The sequence below is a fragment of the Vigna angularis genome, chromosome 1 (assembly GCF_016808095.1).
Source record: "Vigna angularis cultivar LongXiaoDou No.4 chromosome 1, ASM1680809v1, whole genome shotgun sequence".
Taxonomy (NCBI): Eukaryota; Viridiplantae; Streptophyta; class Magnoliopsida; order Fabales; family Fabaceae; genus Vigna; species Vigna angularis.
In genome coordinates, this window is record NC_068970.1 from 36392307 (window position 1) to 36406666 (window position 14360).

The window sequence follows — 14360 nt, forward strand, 5'->3', positions numbered from 1 at the left end:
GTAATTGAAACGAATTTATATATCTCGGTTCAGTGGGAACTGAAGCCTATGAAGTCTACTACTTCGGTTATTTACGAAACCGAAGCATAATCCTCTGCGACAAAGCCCTACGGCTTCGGTCTTTTACGAACCGAAGCCCACCCAAACTCATTTCATTTCTCTCAATTCGTCTTCATCGCGTCTACATTCTTTCTTCAGAGAACTTAATTTCTCTTCAACCACATCTCGCGCCTCAAGGTATTTCTTCTTCTTCACCGAATCATCATCGTCTTCATTACCTTGCGCGTCTCCTCCAACACCAAACCTCATACTATGATAGGGTTTCTCTTCCATTTAGCCTTTCCCTTTGTTTTGACCGATTAAAATCCAGTTTCCACCGATTAAACACCATTCTACCGATTGATTCTTCGATTAGCTCCATTCTCACCGTTCAATCTCCATTTCACACCGATTAATCGGTTCATTTTATGTTTTCCCCCTTTTCTAGGGTTCCAACGGTCCATTTTAGGGTTCTTCGTGTTTATAGGGTTTTCTACCATTCAAATCCTAGCTTCTTGTGTTCTAGTGAGTTCGATCTCACTTTTGTGTCCGGTTAGGGTTTTCACTGTTCTTCTTCGCTTCTTCGATCCATTTTAAGGTTCTTTGAGTTTTCGTCAAATTCCGCTGTGTTTCTCTATACGAGGAAGCTTGAGGATGTTCGATTCACGATCATACAAATCCAATAGATCCTCTCCTCAAGCGTCTTCCATCAACTTTACTATGAGGATTGTGTCCCTAAGGTTGGATTTTGACGGGATGGTATTAATTTTTTGTGTTTTGATTGAGCTGATGCTTTGGTTTTTGGCAGCACTTCACCATCTATGGTTACGCACGGAGTAAGATGACTGATGCAGAACTGAGAAAATCAGAAGCACATAACTCATGTATCCCCATATTAGGGCTGGGCATGGTTTGGGTTTTTCTTTCCTTTCCCTTTTTCCTTCCTTTAGTTTTTCTATAGAAAAAGTTGTATAATAGTTTTTCTGTGGGGTTAGTTTTGGTTACTCTAGATTCTTTTCAGTTTGAGGGTGATTAGTAGATAATAGTTTTCAGTTTTTGAGCTCGCCTTCGAAGACTTTGCCGCACTCTGCCGTAACACTTCTCCTTTAGTTGGAACTGTGCAACCCAAAGGTAATAATGTTTTTCCCTTTCCCTTTCAAAAGGGATATATGTTATGACTTTCTTGCATTATAAAGGAGTGTTTGTTTTCAGGCCTTATTGTGGAGTCATTGTATCTGGTAATGATCTTTGCTTATATTGGAATATTTAGATGTTTGGACTCTGTAACCTAAAGGATGGCCACCATTTTATGTGGTGTCTGATTTGCAAACCAAATATCATGTCTGTTTGAGTTTAGATGAATAAAAATTATGACTTTTCTTTAAACTGTAATACATTTTGTCTGATTCTGATATTACCTATTAAATGTGCAGGAAAAGGTATTGAAATTGCAAAACCTATTATTGAAGCCTTGAAAAGGAAAGGTGCTTCTGCTGTGGGATTTGCTGGTTTCTGTTGGGGTGGTAAGTTCCACTAAATTGGTGTTGTATTTTGTAATTTCAGGTCACCTTAAGTATAAACTACAGAATGTAATGTGTTTTTCTCTTTCTCTTAGCTAGAACTGTGACTAACCTTGGAAAAACCAAACTTGTTCAAACTTCTGTGCTTTTACATCCATCATTTATCACTGTGGATGACATCCGTGGTATAAATTCTCAATCAGATGACAAAAACTTCAACTTTTTGTGAATTTGACATTATAATGCTTGTGTATTTTTGTAAATCTCTTTTTCATGATGTCTTTCATTTACCATTTGTTTATGGTTAAATAAAGATACAAATCTCATAAGCAGTGATTAGATGTTAGTTGTGAAAGAGTTACTTTGATCTTTTTCAGGTGTTGAAGTTCCAATTGCTATACTTGGAGTTGAGCATGACTCAATCGCTCCTCCAAAGCTCTTAAATCAATTTAAACAAGTCTTAGATGCTAAATCTAAGGTACGATGAAAGTTATTTTCCTTTTGTAGTAGTTATGCTCTGTCATTTTAGGCTTTTTATTTAAAAAAATAAATAAATTTTTAACTTAATTTAATCTTATCAAACTTATTTGTGATATGATTTTTGTATTTATTTACATATTTTTAATTTGTTTTATGTATGATTAATGTGAAATCTTTAATATAAATATCTTGTGACGAGACATATTTATTTGAAGTGTGTGACCTATTATATTTATTTGAAGATGGCAATTAAATTGCAGAAGCAGCTGGGAATTCTAATTGCATCCTGTGATATTTCGGATGGAAAACTTGTCACTGAAGAAGAGAAAACAATAAGCACTTCTATAAGTTAAGGTGTTATATTTTACAACTTATTTAGTCAACGATGCAGTTTCCATGTTCCATGTTTAATTCTTCATATTGCTTCTTGCCTATTTTATTTATTGAGAACTTATACATGAGTGAACACCAAAAGCTTTCTGCTATTTTAAAGTTGTAGTTCCTGTCAGAATTATGTCACTGTATGATATTTGCTAAAAGTATTAGGTATAATAAATAGTTTGATTTGATATTTGAGTATTAAATTTATTTTATTGGCTAGTCTTTTTTTTTATTGAATTTTCCAAGATACTGTCTCAGTTCAAAAGAGAACCGAGGCAAAAAGTCCTTTAAAAAAAAGGGCAAAATCCTACTGCCTCGGTTACTTTTGAACCGAGGCAAAATCGTATCATTTTTGTCTCGGTCCACAACAGAGGTAAAAATGGGTAGACTTTTTGCCTCGTCCGTATATGCCTCGGTTCTAAAATCGTTGTTTATGAGCAAAAATAACCGTTGTCGTTTCCCTTGACTGCACTAGTGCTACTAATCCACTTGAAAATGACTTGTAGAAAGAGACATTAGAGTCTAAACATAGAACATAGAAAAGTTTAAATAATAATATGGATGCAAAGTATGATTCATTGGTGGTGGAGGGATATTAGAAAGCCAAGTGGGGATGGAACATGGAAAAATTGCTTAGATGATAATATCTCATGAAAAATAGGAACTAGGAATAAGTTTAGATTCTAGAAAAATAAACTAGAGACTCACCCGTCATAAATAGATTTTCTAGAGTGTGCACCAATTTAGCTTATAACATTGCCATAAAATTAGCACAATTTCTAAAATATATTAAATTAATAGAGCATAGTCCATATGAGCTATAACACTCTAAGTAATATTGATATAATGAACACAATAATATCATGCAATTCTTACATGAAATTTGTCCTATGACAAAATTGATAGTATTTGTTAAAATATATTAATAAATAATACGAATAAAAATATTTAGAAGTAAAAATAGAATGTTCCTAATATATGAACATATATAATTAATAAATTGTCAAGCTTTATCAATTTAAAAGAACTTATTCTAACATTACAAAAATAATTTTGACAAAAACTGGAAACGAGATTATTAAGTTAAATAATTCAAATTTGAATGACTTCATTAAAAGAATAAGATTGAATATTGATGATACAGTTAGAAGTTGACTTGATTTAACTACATGTGTTGGTATTTTTAAGGGAAGTCAGAGTGGATATTTAAATAATTTTTCAATTCTTTTAGGATGGTAGACTTCTATTTATGTTGAGTTTATGCTTAGGAGCATGCCTAGAGGGAGAACTTTTAGAAACATTGGTTGAATAGAGATTCTATTTCATTATATCATGGTTTCTTAGATCAACGACTGGTTCCTTGGAATTTTAGAAAGAAATGATGTTAGTGCTTGCACTTTTCTAAGCATATTTGTTCAAAGTTTCTTATATTTTCATGAGATAAATCATTATGATGATAAGTTAGTTAATTTGACTTTTATTTATAAAATTATTATAAGTGGTTTGATATTTTACTTTCATGTATTTATTTATATTTCTTTCATAATATGTATACTTTGTCTATGTTTCGTGAAGTGTAATTATTATCATGATTTTGGTATGGTTCCCTGTGCTTTTTATTCATTTATCTTCTTTCATTTTTATTTTGATAAATTTTAATGTGACTACAAATTATTGATGAGTTTTGGAGTTTCAACATAGCTAAGATGTCAAAATTCATAGTGATGTTAGACATGAACTTATTTGAAAATTGAAAATTTATAACGTTTAGAATTCAAAAGTAAAAGTACAATTCAATACATGTAGAGAAAAATTATATCATAATCATTTACATAGTTTGCATTTTAGGACTAGTAAACAATTAAGAATATTGCACCTCTTTTACATTAGTTAATTAGTATATTTGGATTTTTTATTAAGTCGTAACACGCCCGATGAGCGTGTCAACGATCTTACAAATTTGGCATCAACAACTTCGAAATTTTGTTCCTTATTATAATTTGGTTTTTGCACACGTCCTCCTTTTTTTACGGTGAATGAAGCTCCATTCTCAAACATATCCTTTACGGAATGAAAATCCAATCTATCTCCACTTATATCATCCTTTTTTCTCCATGTCACCTACACATAATAAACAATTAACATAACACTAAAAAAATATTTATGTAATATATATATAATTAAGAGATTGATTATCAGTTAGATATGAAATTGTTGGATTGAAAATTCTAAAATTTATTACCTCTTTATTTCCTATGGTTGGTGCTACAAAGAGATTAGCTTCACTTTTGAGGCTTGGTTCCATGCTTCCACCAATTGCATACTGAAGCCATCCTTGATAAAGATTATTGGCTACATGCGCATATCCATGACGAATCCTGGGAGGTTAATTCATTTGTTAATAAGAGCAAATAATATTGCTTATATTTACTTGTGTATATTTTTAAGTACTTTGTCTAGCAATTATTTACCTTGGCATACGTTGATTACAATTAGGTCCAAAATGGTTGTACACGACTGTAACCTTCATATTTTTGTCTCTCACATATCCATCATCATGTCCAAGAAGCATGACTTTATCTTGGTTTTTGAACCAATTATTGGAGACAGTCACATCAGTGGAACCTCGTGTTACATCTAGCAAACCGTCTTGACAATCATACAATGTATTATGGTCAATCCAAATCTTTGAAGCAGTAACCAATCTTATTGCATCTCCGTCTACATGACCTAAAGGAATAACCTTTCCTTCGGGCCCCATTACAATCCCAGGGGCTTGGGGTTTACAATGATGAACTCGAATGTTATGGATAATTATGTTGGTGGCCTATAATAAAGTAAGTAAACTTTCATACAACTTGATAGCTCGTGAAAATAATTTTGTAATGTTTGATTATCATTTAGACAAGTATAATTATTAGTAAGTAAATATTACCTTAAAGATCATTAAACATGCATTATTAGCAATGTGGACGTTAACACCTCGACCATCGATAGTAGTAAAACTGCTAATGAGAAGAGGTTTCTCTAATGTAATGAGCATGTCTTTCTGGAATGTGATCCATACTTTACCTTGAATAATAGAAGTTCCATATCTCAAGGTGTTGGGTTTTGGGTTTATAGGATCATCACTAGAGTCAGTAACTTTATAATGAACAAGGTCATTACCAATGTTATTTATCATCTTACCAGCATAGCCCACAGAACATGTGGCTAACTGAGATCGATGTCTCCTCCATTCGGGATTTGGTCTCCAACATCGATCAATAACATTCATTTTCAAACCATTTATCTTTGATTGCTTTGCGAAACTAAGATGTGAAATGAAAAAGAAAACCACAAGAGTGAAAAATAAGTGTTGGGGGTTGGGAAAGGCCATAATGAAGAATATTTGCTCTTAATAAATGGAAAATAAAGAGAAATTAATAGAAGAAAAGGTGAACAATGGATTTGTAATATTCTTATATGATGTTGTGGTGTAAGAAAATGATTGCATATATAGGAAAAAGTTTTATTAGAGTGTTAGTTTAAGTTGTTTTATCAAACTATGGCCAAGATAATATTGTTTGCAAGACAAAAGCTATGAATAGAAATAAGTAAGTAAGGATGTTTATGTAGTTTTAAATCTTAACATCTTACCTAAATTTGTGAGTTAAAGAAGCAAAATTAGAAATATTAATATACTTTAATAATATTATTTTTAATAGTTGCAATTCAATTTAAATTTAATAAATAGTAATTTAAATTTACCCTATTCTAGGTTGGATTTACAATATTAATATCTTAAAAAAAAGGTTATGTTTATTCACCTTATTAAAATGATACCACATATATAAATTAAATAATGTTGTAAATACACATATTGTCATCATATTGTTATGATATGTTCATGGTCACAATTGATGAGAGTTTCTTGTTCTGGGTTGGAGATCATGTGTTCAATTCTTATTATTTGCATAATATACGTTTAAATTCTTTTATTTTATGTGGACGTGTGGTACATATCTTTGCTTGTAATTATTATTGCGTATGTGAATGACAAGATACATGGGATAGTTTGATGGGTTTGGTGTGTTTATGTAGAGCTTGAGGGTAGTGTGTTCGAACATTGGTTGGAGCTTAGGTAAATTATGGTCATTCTATTTTTAGTGAATAAGAAGGGAATAAGTTCATTGTATCTGGACACAAGCACAAGAAACCAAAGTTAATAAAGGTTATTTAAAATAAGCTGACAATTAGGAATTAAAATAATTGGATTTTAAAAATAGTGTTGCTCCTATCTTTTCTTGTTCTGTGAGATTATTATATGTTGATCATGTGGTATTTGGGACTATATCTTGGTTGTAGCGATGATGTTCTATGAGCATGTGTTCATCTGGATGGTGTAAAGTAAATTTGTGTATATTTTTGGTTTGTAATATGGTTGTAGGAGAAGGAAGTCCAAGTATGAGATTAAACGTTTAGTTAAGAACTCTTCAATTTTCTGTGTAATGATGTGATTGCATGTGTTCATCTGGATGGTGTAAAGTAAATTTGTGTATATTTTTGGTTTGTAATATGGTTGTAGGAGAAGGAAGTCCAAGTATGAGATTAAACGTTTAGTTAAGAACTCTTCAATTTTCTGTGTAATGATGTGATTGTGGCTGCTGATATTGTCTGAGGGTTAGATGGTTGTTGCTTCTGGTGTAGTAATGTATACATGTTTTTTCTATAGAAGTTTTGGTTTAGTAGTGGTCACGATTTGATGTTTAGTGCATGAAATTTTGGTTTTAATGAGTTATATGTTGATTGTTAAATTTGGGTTTAATAGTAATAATATTTTGTGGTGTAGGGCTTGGTTTCTAGTTGTAATAGTAATTTTAAGCCAATGGATTATGTTTGGGTGTTGACATATGATAATAGGCATATTACATGGATGGTATTGGTTTGTTAGATTCATGTAATAAAAACTAAACTGTATTGTGTGGGTTTAACAATACATATGTTGCTTTCTGGTTTCTAAATCAAAGCACAACTTTTAGGTTTTCATTTATGATGTTGGAAGTTTCTTTCATGTAGTTTAGGATTGAATCGGTGTTCTATAAATTGGAAATCGTGTTATAGTAACTGGAACAATGTCGTTATCTGTGTTAAAGTTGTATTGGGACTTTTAGTTAATTCTTTATTTGCGAAATTCATGAATTGTAGTGTGCTAATCTATTTTTGAATAGCTTAAGTTTTAATCCGAGTTGTTTAATGGTAACCCGTGTTGGTTAAGTTGCTAAGCCGTGTTGTTTGAGTGTTAAGTGTTGAAGACGAGTTGTTTAGCAATGTTATTGAGCTACTTGGTCTTGTTTTCGAGCTAGGTTAGTGTTAGGCCGAGCTGGGTAGTCAAGTTGGTTGGTCGGGCTAGGTAGCTAGGGTGTTAGGCCGGGTTGGGTTGGTTGATTGGGCTGGGCTGGGCTATTTGGCTGGTTTTTTGAACAAGTTATTTTGAGACCTCTGTTTGGAGGTTTTGGAACTCAGTTTGGTTGTTATGGAGGTCGGCCTTGGGTTTTTGACCCTGGTTGAATTGTTTATTGTATTTTGTCGAGCTGTTTGTATGAGGGTCGAGTTATGTTTTTTTTTTTCGAGCTATTTGTATGATAGCCAAGGTGGTTGCATGTTTGTTGGGCTACGAGTGTGTTTGGCTGAGTTGTTGTGATGATTGTCATGTTGTGTTGGAACATGGGGTAATGTTGGATATTAGTTTTATTGTTGTGGTGGGGTGTTGTTGTGTATTCAGTGTGAAGCTGGAAGACATGCTTGGTTGTTATGTCTTCTTGTTGTACCTTGTAAATTTGGGGTTTGTTTGTCATAAGTTGTGAAGGCCGAGGAAAAGGAAGTGTTGCACTTTTTCACCTATGATAAGTAGTGGAGAAGAGAAAGATGTTTTGCGCGTAGGTTTTCGGCTCATTGTTAAGTATAGTGCTTGGTGTGTGATGCAACAAAGTTTTTAATCGTAAGTTATTGAGGAGTAGGGGAGACAAGTCCTTTTTATAACAACATGAATCCTCGCACTACCTTGTTTTGGTATGGTACAAGAAAATAACATATGGTTTGGTATCATTTAGAGGTGATGTATGTGTGGTATGGTTTTGTTTGGTATCATTTCAAGGTGATATTGATCTTGTGACACATTTGTGGTGTGAATTCATTGATTATAATGGATGTTTTGTATAGAGTGGGTGAGTATGATTATTGTATGTTATCGAGTATTATTTTATGGTTAGTTTGCCCTTGTTTGTTTGTGTTTTTGCAATGATCGTATAACTTGCATTGTTATGCGGGGGCAGATGATATTATAAATGATGTTGGTGTTCTTTGTAACAAGGAGACACGTGAGAAAATCTTATGAAGGATTTTTGAAACACAATTAAGACAATGTTTTATTTTAATGTAATTTTTTGGAATATTATCCTATGGTTTTAAATTTAGAATAATGTGATTTCTACTTGGTTCGTTTTAGTTCGCGATAATTCAATAATGTTTATTAATTCTCTATTTAGCGATGGTATCTGAGTGTGGGGTTTTTCTTAAGTTAATGAATGTTTTATAAACTCACGTGGCATCGTAAAAAGGGTGTTACACAAATGTTGTCAAGGATAAGCTAAAAGAATTCTATGAAGACAAGCTAAGTATGGGAAATGACTTTGACATCAAATAGGGAAACATCATGGGTTTAAACCCTTTAGTTGTTCCTATTTATGTGAGTTTTTTCCATTTTGATCCCCTTCTTATTAGAATTCCCAATTGAGTCCTTAAAAGTGCTAATTTGAATCAATGGAGCCCCTGCCATTAAATTTATTTAACGAGGTTAAGTTTGTGCACAGGTTAAAACGTTGATGTGGCCAGTTTTTGCCACATCACTCATACTACGTCAGAGTCATCTTTTCCAACAGCACAAACCTAATTTCCCAAGCGTCGCCGCTGTAAAGCCACTGCGAAGCCTTCAGTCTCGCCGTCACCACCTTGCTACGCCGCAACCGTGAAGCCATCGTGAGAACGCTAGTAGCGCCTTCGCTGCACTGCCACCTTCTTCACGCATCCATCATCTCGTCGCACCTCAATGTTGAAGGAGTTTAGTGGTCTATAGTGGTAACCCACGACGCCACATTCGTCACTGTGAGGCCACCGGGACTGCCATTGCCAGCTGAGGAGGACACAAAAATGCTAGCCGAGGTAGCCCCGAAGGCGCCAATCGCAATCTAGTCGAGGTGGTACGGCACCACCACTCCTCCGACGCTAAGCGACACCACGTCGACACCGTAGACCACGGCAGCATCGAATGCGGCGAGAATGTTGGAGCCGTAGCACTGGCCGAGCCAACAGACTTTATACACTGCCAACCGCCCTTTTGGCGCCATGCCGGCGGCGACTCCTTTTGCGTAACCCAACGTTGATGCCGGCGACACGTACCTTCCAGCAGCGATAGACGCCGTATGAGTGTCGTGGCCGTTAGAGTCTCTTGCCGAGCGGAACTCCACGATCTCGTTCAACTTCCCGTTGGTGGCCTCGTACCCTTCGGACAAGTACCTGGCTTCGATGATTTTTCGGTTGCATGAGGTAGCCGGGAAGCTCTTCCTAGCGACATACCCGCCCTTCAACTTGGCAGGAACGGGCCCCAGGTCACGATCGTTGAAACTCTGTGAGTGGATTACGTGATCTGAAATCAGTCTCGTGCAGCAACCCGACGCGCCTCAATGAATATTCTTATGGTGGTTCACATCATCAAAAATCCAATAACAAAACCAATATCCATTCTTATCATTTCTCAATCACTGCAACTCTGAAACTGACATCTTTACCTTCTACCTTAATGCCCTTCAACTCCAAAGTATCATTTTTCGTTCACCTTTGGTTCCAATTTTTCAATCGATTCATGTTAAAGAGGGTATCTTTTTTTTTAAAATTAGCATTAGTTAGAGAAAATTAAAACAAAGAAGGATAATAGGTATGGTAGGAGATTTGGAACCATGTGAGTTGATTAAAATACAGATTAGAAGAAAAAAGTTAACTGTTTTTGTTGAGAATGTCTTGAAGAAGAACAGTTCTATGAGCTTTGATTTGAATGTTAAATGGGGTTGTTGGGTTTGTTTAGGATAGAGAATTTATGGGCGGATCAGTTTGATCTGAATGTTAAATGGTTCTTCCAATGCTTTTGACAATGCTTTTGGTGGCTCTTTTGATGTGGTGAACTCCATGGCCTCTAAGAATCCTCTTCAATCTATAATGGGTGCCAAGAATTGCTCCAATCTCTTCAGGCAAAAGAGCTCCCCTGTTGGATTTTTCTCCATTGAAAATGGTTTTTGCTGTTGGGGAAGATAATTTTTCTTCATTTACCCACATAAATATTAAATTATTACACTTTACCAAATTTCAGGTTTCACCATGCCACGTTTCAACTCTCACCATGCCACGTCTTAAAAAATAGACACATCAACCTTCCACTTGTGCACAAACTTAACTCCGTTAAGTAAATTTAACGGCAGGGGCTCAATTGATTCAAATTAATACTTTTAAGGACTCAATTGGGGATTCTAATAAGAAGGGGATCAAAATGGGAAAACTCCACATAAATAGGGACAACTAGAGGGTTTAAACCAAACATTATGTTCCCCTAAATTATGGAAGAGGAGAATAAAAACTTAATGTTTGTTTTCACTAAACTTAAGTAAAAGGTAATGTATGAAATTATGAAGGCACTAAACTTCTTATTCTAGATGGTTTCAATGTTCGTTTCATAAAGATGAGTTAGGACATCTTAAAAGAGAGGTTACACTAACTCTTAGTGACTTCCACAATACATGGAAAATACTTAAGGATTGCAATGCTTTGATTTTAGCACTAATAACCAAGGTAGATAACCTACAGGGCTTAGAAGAGTACAAACCTATACGATGGTGAATGCTTTGAGTAAGCTCCTTTAAAGGTGATGATCTCCAAATGGGTTGATGATGCTTCTTTAAAGTAGTGAACTCCATGAAAGAGATGAATGAAGCGGAAGCAATTAGATGAAGAGAAGATGATGCTTGATGATATGCGATTTTGGTAGAGGTTCCTATAAGGAGGTTAGGTCAACCTTGAAGGAGAAAGCATAAAGAAGTCTAAGAGAAGACAACTCATAAGGTAAGACTAGAAGGAGTAGGCTAGAATACATTGTATTTGAAAAGAGAATAGAAGGTTCCTATGGCAAGGGGGGAGGAATGAGAGCCTTACCTCTAACTAATCATCCACATTCAATGTAGGAGAGCCTCCCTTGATTTTGACACCTTTCAAACCTTCTAAACTCTTCCAAACCCATTTTTAGGGGCAAATCCTCTAAAACATGCTTTATTGGTGCACTAGCTCTCATTTAACACCACTAAACCTTTTAAACAAAGCTAAACAAAGTTTCTTTGCCAAATACAAGGCCTAATGAAACTACATTACATATTTACAAAAATGTTTAAGATAAAAGAAGAAAACTTAGTATGTGATCCTCCCTAAGAGTAGTGTTCTTGAATCTCCTTCTTCTTCTTTTATTCTTTTGACCATGGTTATGAGAGGTCCAATGTCCTCTAAAGCTTGAGGGAAAGCAAAACCAAGCTTGAAAGTCCTTCTTCTTTTTCCAATATCCTAGTCTTAGCTTAAGTTGATTTTACCTTGATTGATTTCCATTTAGTTTCCAAGATGGATTCCATCACTATATCATTGGTAAGTTGTATGTATAAGATAATCTCAAATGTAATATTGTTTAAATTGAAACATTTCATACCTAAGATTATTTACAAATCATAATAAGCATTTTTAAAGGATAATTTTTGTTGGATAGCGTCTTAATTTCAAATAAAGTGGTAGATGAGGCAAAATGAAAAGGTGAAAAGTTGTGTCATACTTAGGGTAAACTATGAAAAAGCACATGACTCAGTTAGATAAGACTTTCTTTGCTATATCATGGACACACTAGATTCATGCAATAAGAAAATTAATTGAATGTAAGGATGCCTAAAATCAACTTCTATATTTGTCTTGGTTAATGGTAATCCAATTAAGGAGTTCAAATCCACTAAGGGCTTAAGATAAGGTTGCTAAACGATTGAAAGGGACGGTTAAGCATACGGTTAGAAGGAAAATGCTAGAAGGGTTTAAAGTATGGCATAAGGAGGTGCTAGTGAATATATTCCAGTTTGCATACGACACATTATTTTTGTGTGATGCAAAAATTTAAAACATAGTAATTATTAAAATCATTCTTAGGTGTTTTGCACTCGTCTCACGGCTTAAGGTGAATTTCCACCAAGAACAAGATTGAATGATTGTGTATAGAGAGGCAAAATTTAGTAAGATTCTCTTTATTATTGATAGTGGGTGAAACCCAAGAAATATAACTTTTGGAAACCTGTTATGAATATATTCAAGAAAAGATTATGAAAATGGAAAGGTAGGTTACACATCATAAAATCAATTCTTATAGTCTTGCTATTGTTCTTTTTGTCATTTTATAAAGTAACAACAATGTCAATAATGAAATTAGGAAAATGAAAAAAAAAATTATGGAGATGGGAGGGGGGGATAGGGGCCGAGATAAGAAGATTGCATGGGTTAAATGGGAGAATATTTGTAAGACAAAAGAAGGTGGAGTTGTGGTTAAAGATATGAGACTATTCAATATGGCTCTACTTACAAAATGAAAGTAGAGATTAAGAATAATTTTAGAAGGTCTATGGAAGGATATAATTGAATTTAAATATGGGACATGAAGATTTCTAACATAATAAAGTAATGCAAAGGTGGAATTTGGTACATGAGTGTTAGCCCTTACGCACACTAGACTCAAACAAAATCTCAATAACTCCCTAATGTAATGTAGGGTATACTTGAGTGTTAATCCAAAATGCAGAGGAGGTGAACAACGAAGGCAATACCGCAAGACCTCACCGTAACCAACCACATGTGGAGTACACGAGAACGAGAAGAATAGAGGAGGGACAAACGTTGTTGAGAAGATGACCTATGGAGTAGAGCGATGCTAGAGTGACGATGGTGTTGGAAGACAACAATGACAACAAGACAATGGTGTTGAAGGATAGCGACGACAACACGACAATGGTGTTGGAGGGACAACAATGGTAGCACAACGATGGTCTTGGAAGATACGGGCACTAATGCGGTGATGGTGCTGGAGGACAACGACGATAGCACAACCTTCGACGAGGAAAGGAAAGGTGAAGTCGAGAACAAGATGAGAGTTGGGAGATAAAAGTGAAAATGAATGGGAGAAGTAGAAATAAAGGTGTAGAGAAGAGGTGTAAAGGCGAATGATGAAGCATGAAAGTCTGAAAGAAGGAAATTAAACATTTTATACTGGTTATAGTGACTATCCGATATAAAAATTAATTTTCTATATCGGTCTAGGTTTAACCGGTATAGAAAAACTTTGTAATTTATTAGAGGTTTGCCACCGTACCATTTTCTATACCGGTTGGATCCACAACCAATATAGAAAATCTTACAATATTTACAATTATGTTACCATATCACTTTTTATTGGATAGATTTCAACTAATATAAAAAGATACTATAAAAAAGTATTATTTTACTTAGTAAATATCAAATGTTAATCACATCAAGGATATTTAGATAACTATTTCTCCTTTCTCAAAATATCATTTTAAAATTTTTCATATGAAAGAAAAATATTGAATTTTTTTACAAAAATAATCCCATTGTCTCAATAACTATATTACTTTTATATATTTCAAATAAAAGTATTAGTTATAACTAATTTAAAAGTAAATGAAAATAAAACTGAAAATATTATCCTACTTTGAATTGTTTAAAAGATTAAAACTATGTGAAGGACTCACAAGTCTTGCCACAGAAATGGCCTTTAACGTCACCCCATAGACGTCTGTCCGCAACAGCCCCAACGTAAATAAT

At 34.3% G+C, this 14360-nt stretch overlaps 2 protein-coding genes across 22 annotated transcripts; one reads left to right on the forward strand and one right to left on the reverse strand.

Annotated features, from left to right (window-relative positions):
- Window positions 1-29: 29 nt before the first annotated feature.
- Window positions 30-5277, forward strand: LOC108347928 (endo-1,3;1,4-beta-D-glucanase). 21 transcript variants are annotated; one of them, XR_001833930.2, is made up of 9 exons: window positions 32-237; window positions 848-949; window positions 1086-1170; window positions 1473-1562; window positions 1655-1744; window positions 1937-2037; window positions 2282-2393; window positions 4694-4805; window positions 4917-5277. XR_001833930.2 is itself a non-coding variant. In XM_052877240.1 (8 exons), the coding sequence occupies exons 2-7, from the start codon at window positions 881-883 to the stop codon at window positions 2390-2392; spliced, it is 546 nt and encodes a 181-aa protein (XP_052733200.1). In that variant the 5' UTR covers window positions 32-237; window positions 848-880; the 3' UTR covers window position 2393; window positions 4917-5277. The 21 variants fall into 21 exon arrangements, 11 of the variants coding, with proteins under 11 accessions (XP_052733213.1, XP_017442899.1, XP_017442923.1 ...); XM_052877240.1 differs by lacking the exon at window positions 4694-4805; XM_017587392.2 differs by lacking the exon at window positions 4917-5277 and having other exon boundaries at window positions 4694-4860.
- LOC108327030 (putative pectate lyase 2) lies at window positions 4113-9436 on the reverse strand. The gene is made up of 6 exons (XM_017560699.1): window positions 9348-9436; window positions 5356-5731; window positions 4892-5247; window positions 4663-4798; window positions 4377-4541; window positions 4113-4121 (listed from the first exon to the last, which is right to left on the reverse strand). Exons 1-6 carry the CDS (start codon window positions 9434-9436, stop codon window positions 4113-4115), a joined length of 1131 nt encoding a protein of 376 aa, XP_017416188.1.
- Between the last annotated feature and the right edge of the window lie 4924 nt (window positions 9437-14360).

Bases quoted from the DNA above. Each gene is read 5' to 3' on its own strand.
- LOC108347928 (XM_017587410.2), top strand. From the start codon at position 881: ATGACTGATGCAGAACTGAGAAAATCAGAAGCACATAACTCATGTATC. The intron at 950-1,085 runs GTTTGGGTTTTT...AGTAGATAATAG, and splicing joins CCATATTAGGGCTGGGCATG to TTTTCAGTTTTTGAGCTCGC. The intron at 1,171-1,472 runs GTAATAATGTTT...TTAAATGTGCAG, and splicing joins TGGAACTGTGCAACCCAAAG to GAAAAGGTATTGAAATTGCA.
- LOC108327030 (XM_017560699.1), bottom strand. From the start codon at position 9,436: ATGGCTTCACGGTTGCGGCGTAGCAAGGTGGTGACGGCGAGACTGAAG. The intron at 4,799-4,891 runs GTAAATAATTGC...TTAACCTCCCAG, and splicing joins TGTAATCAACGTATGCCAAG to GATTCGTCATGGATATGCGC. The intron at 4,542-4,662 runs GTAATAAATTTT...TATTATGTGTAG, and splicing joins CAACCATAGGAAATAAAGAG to GTGACATGGAGAAAAAAGGA.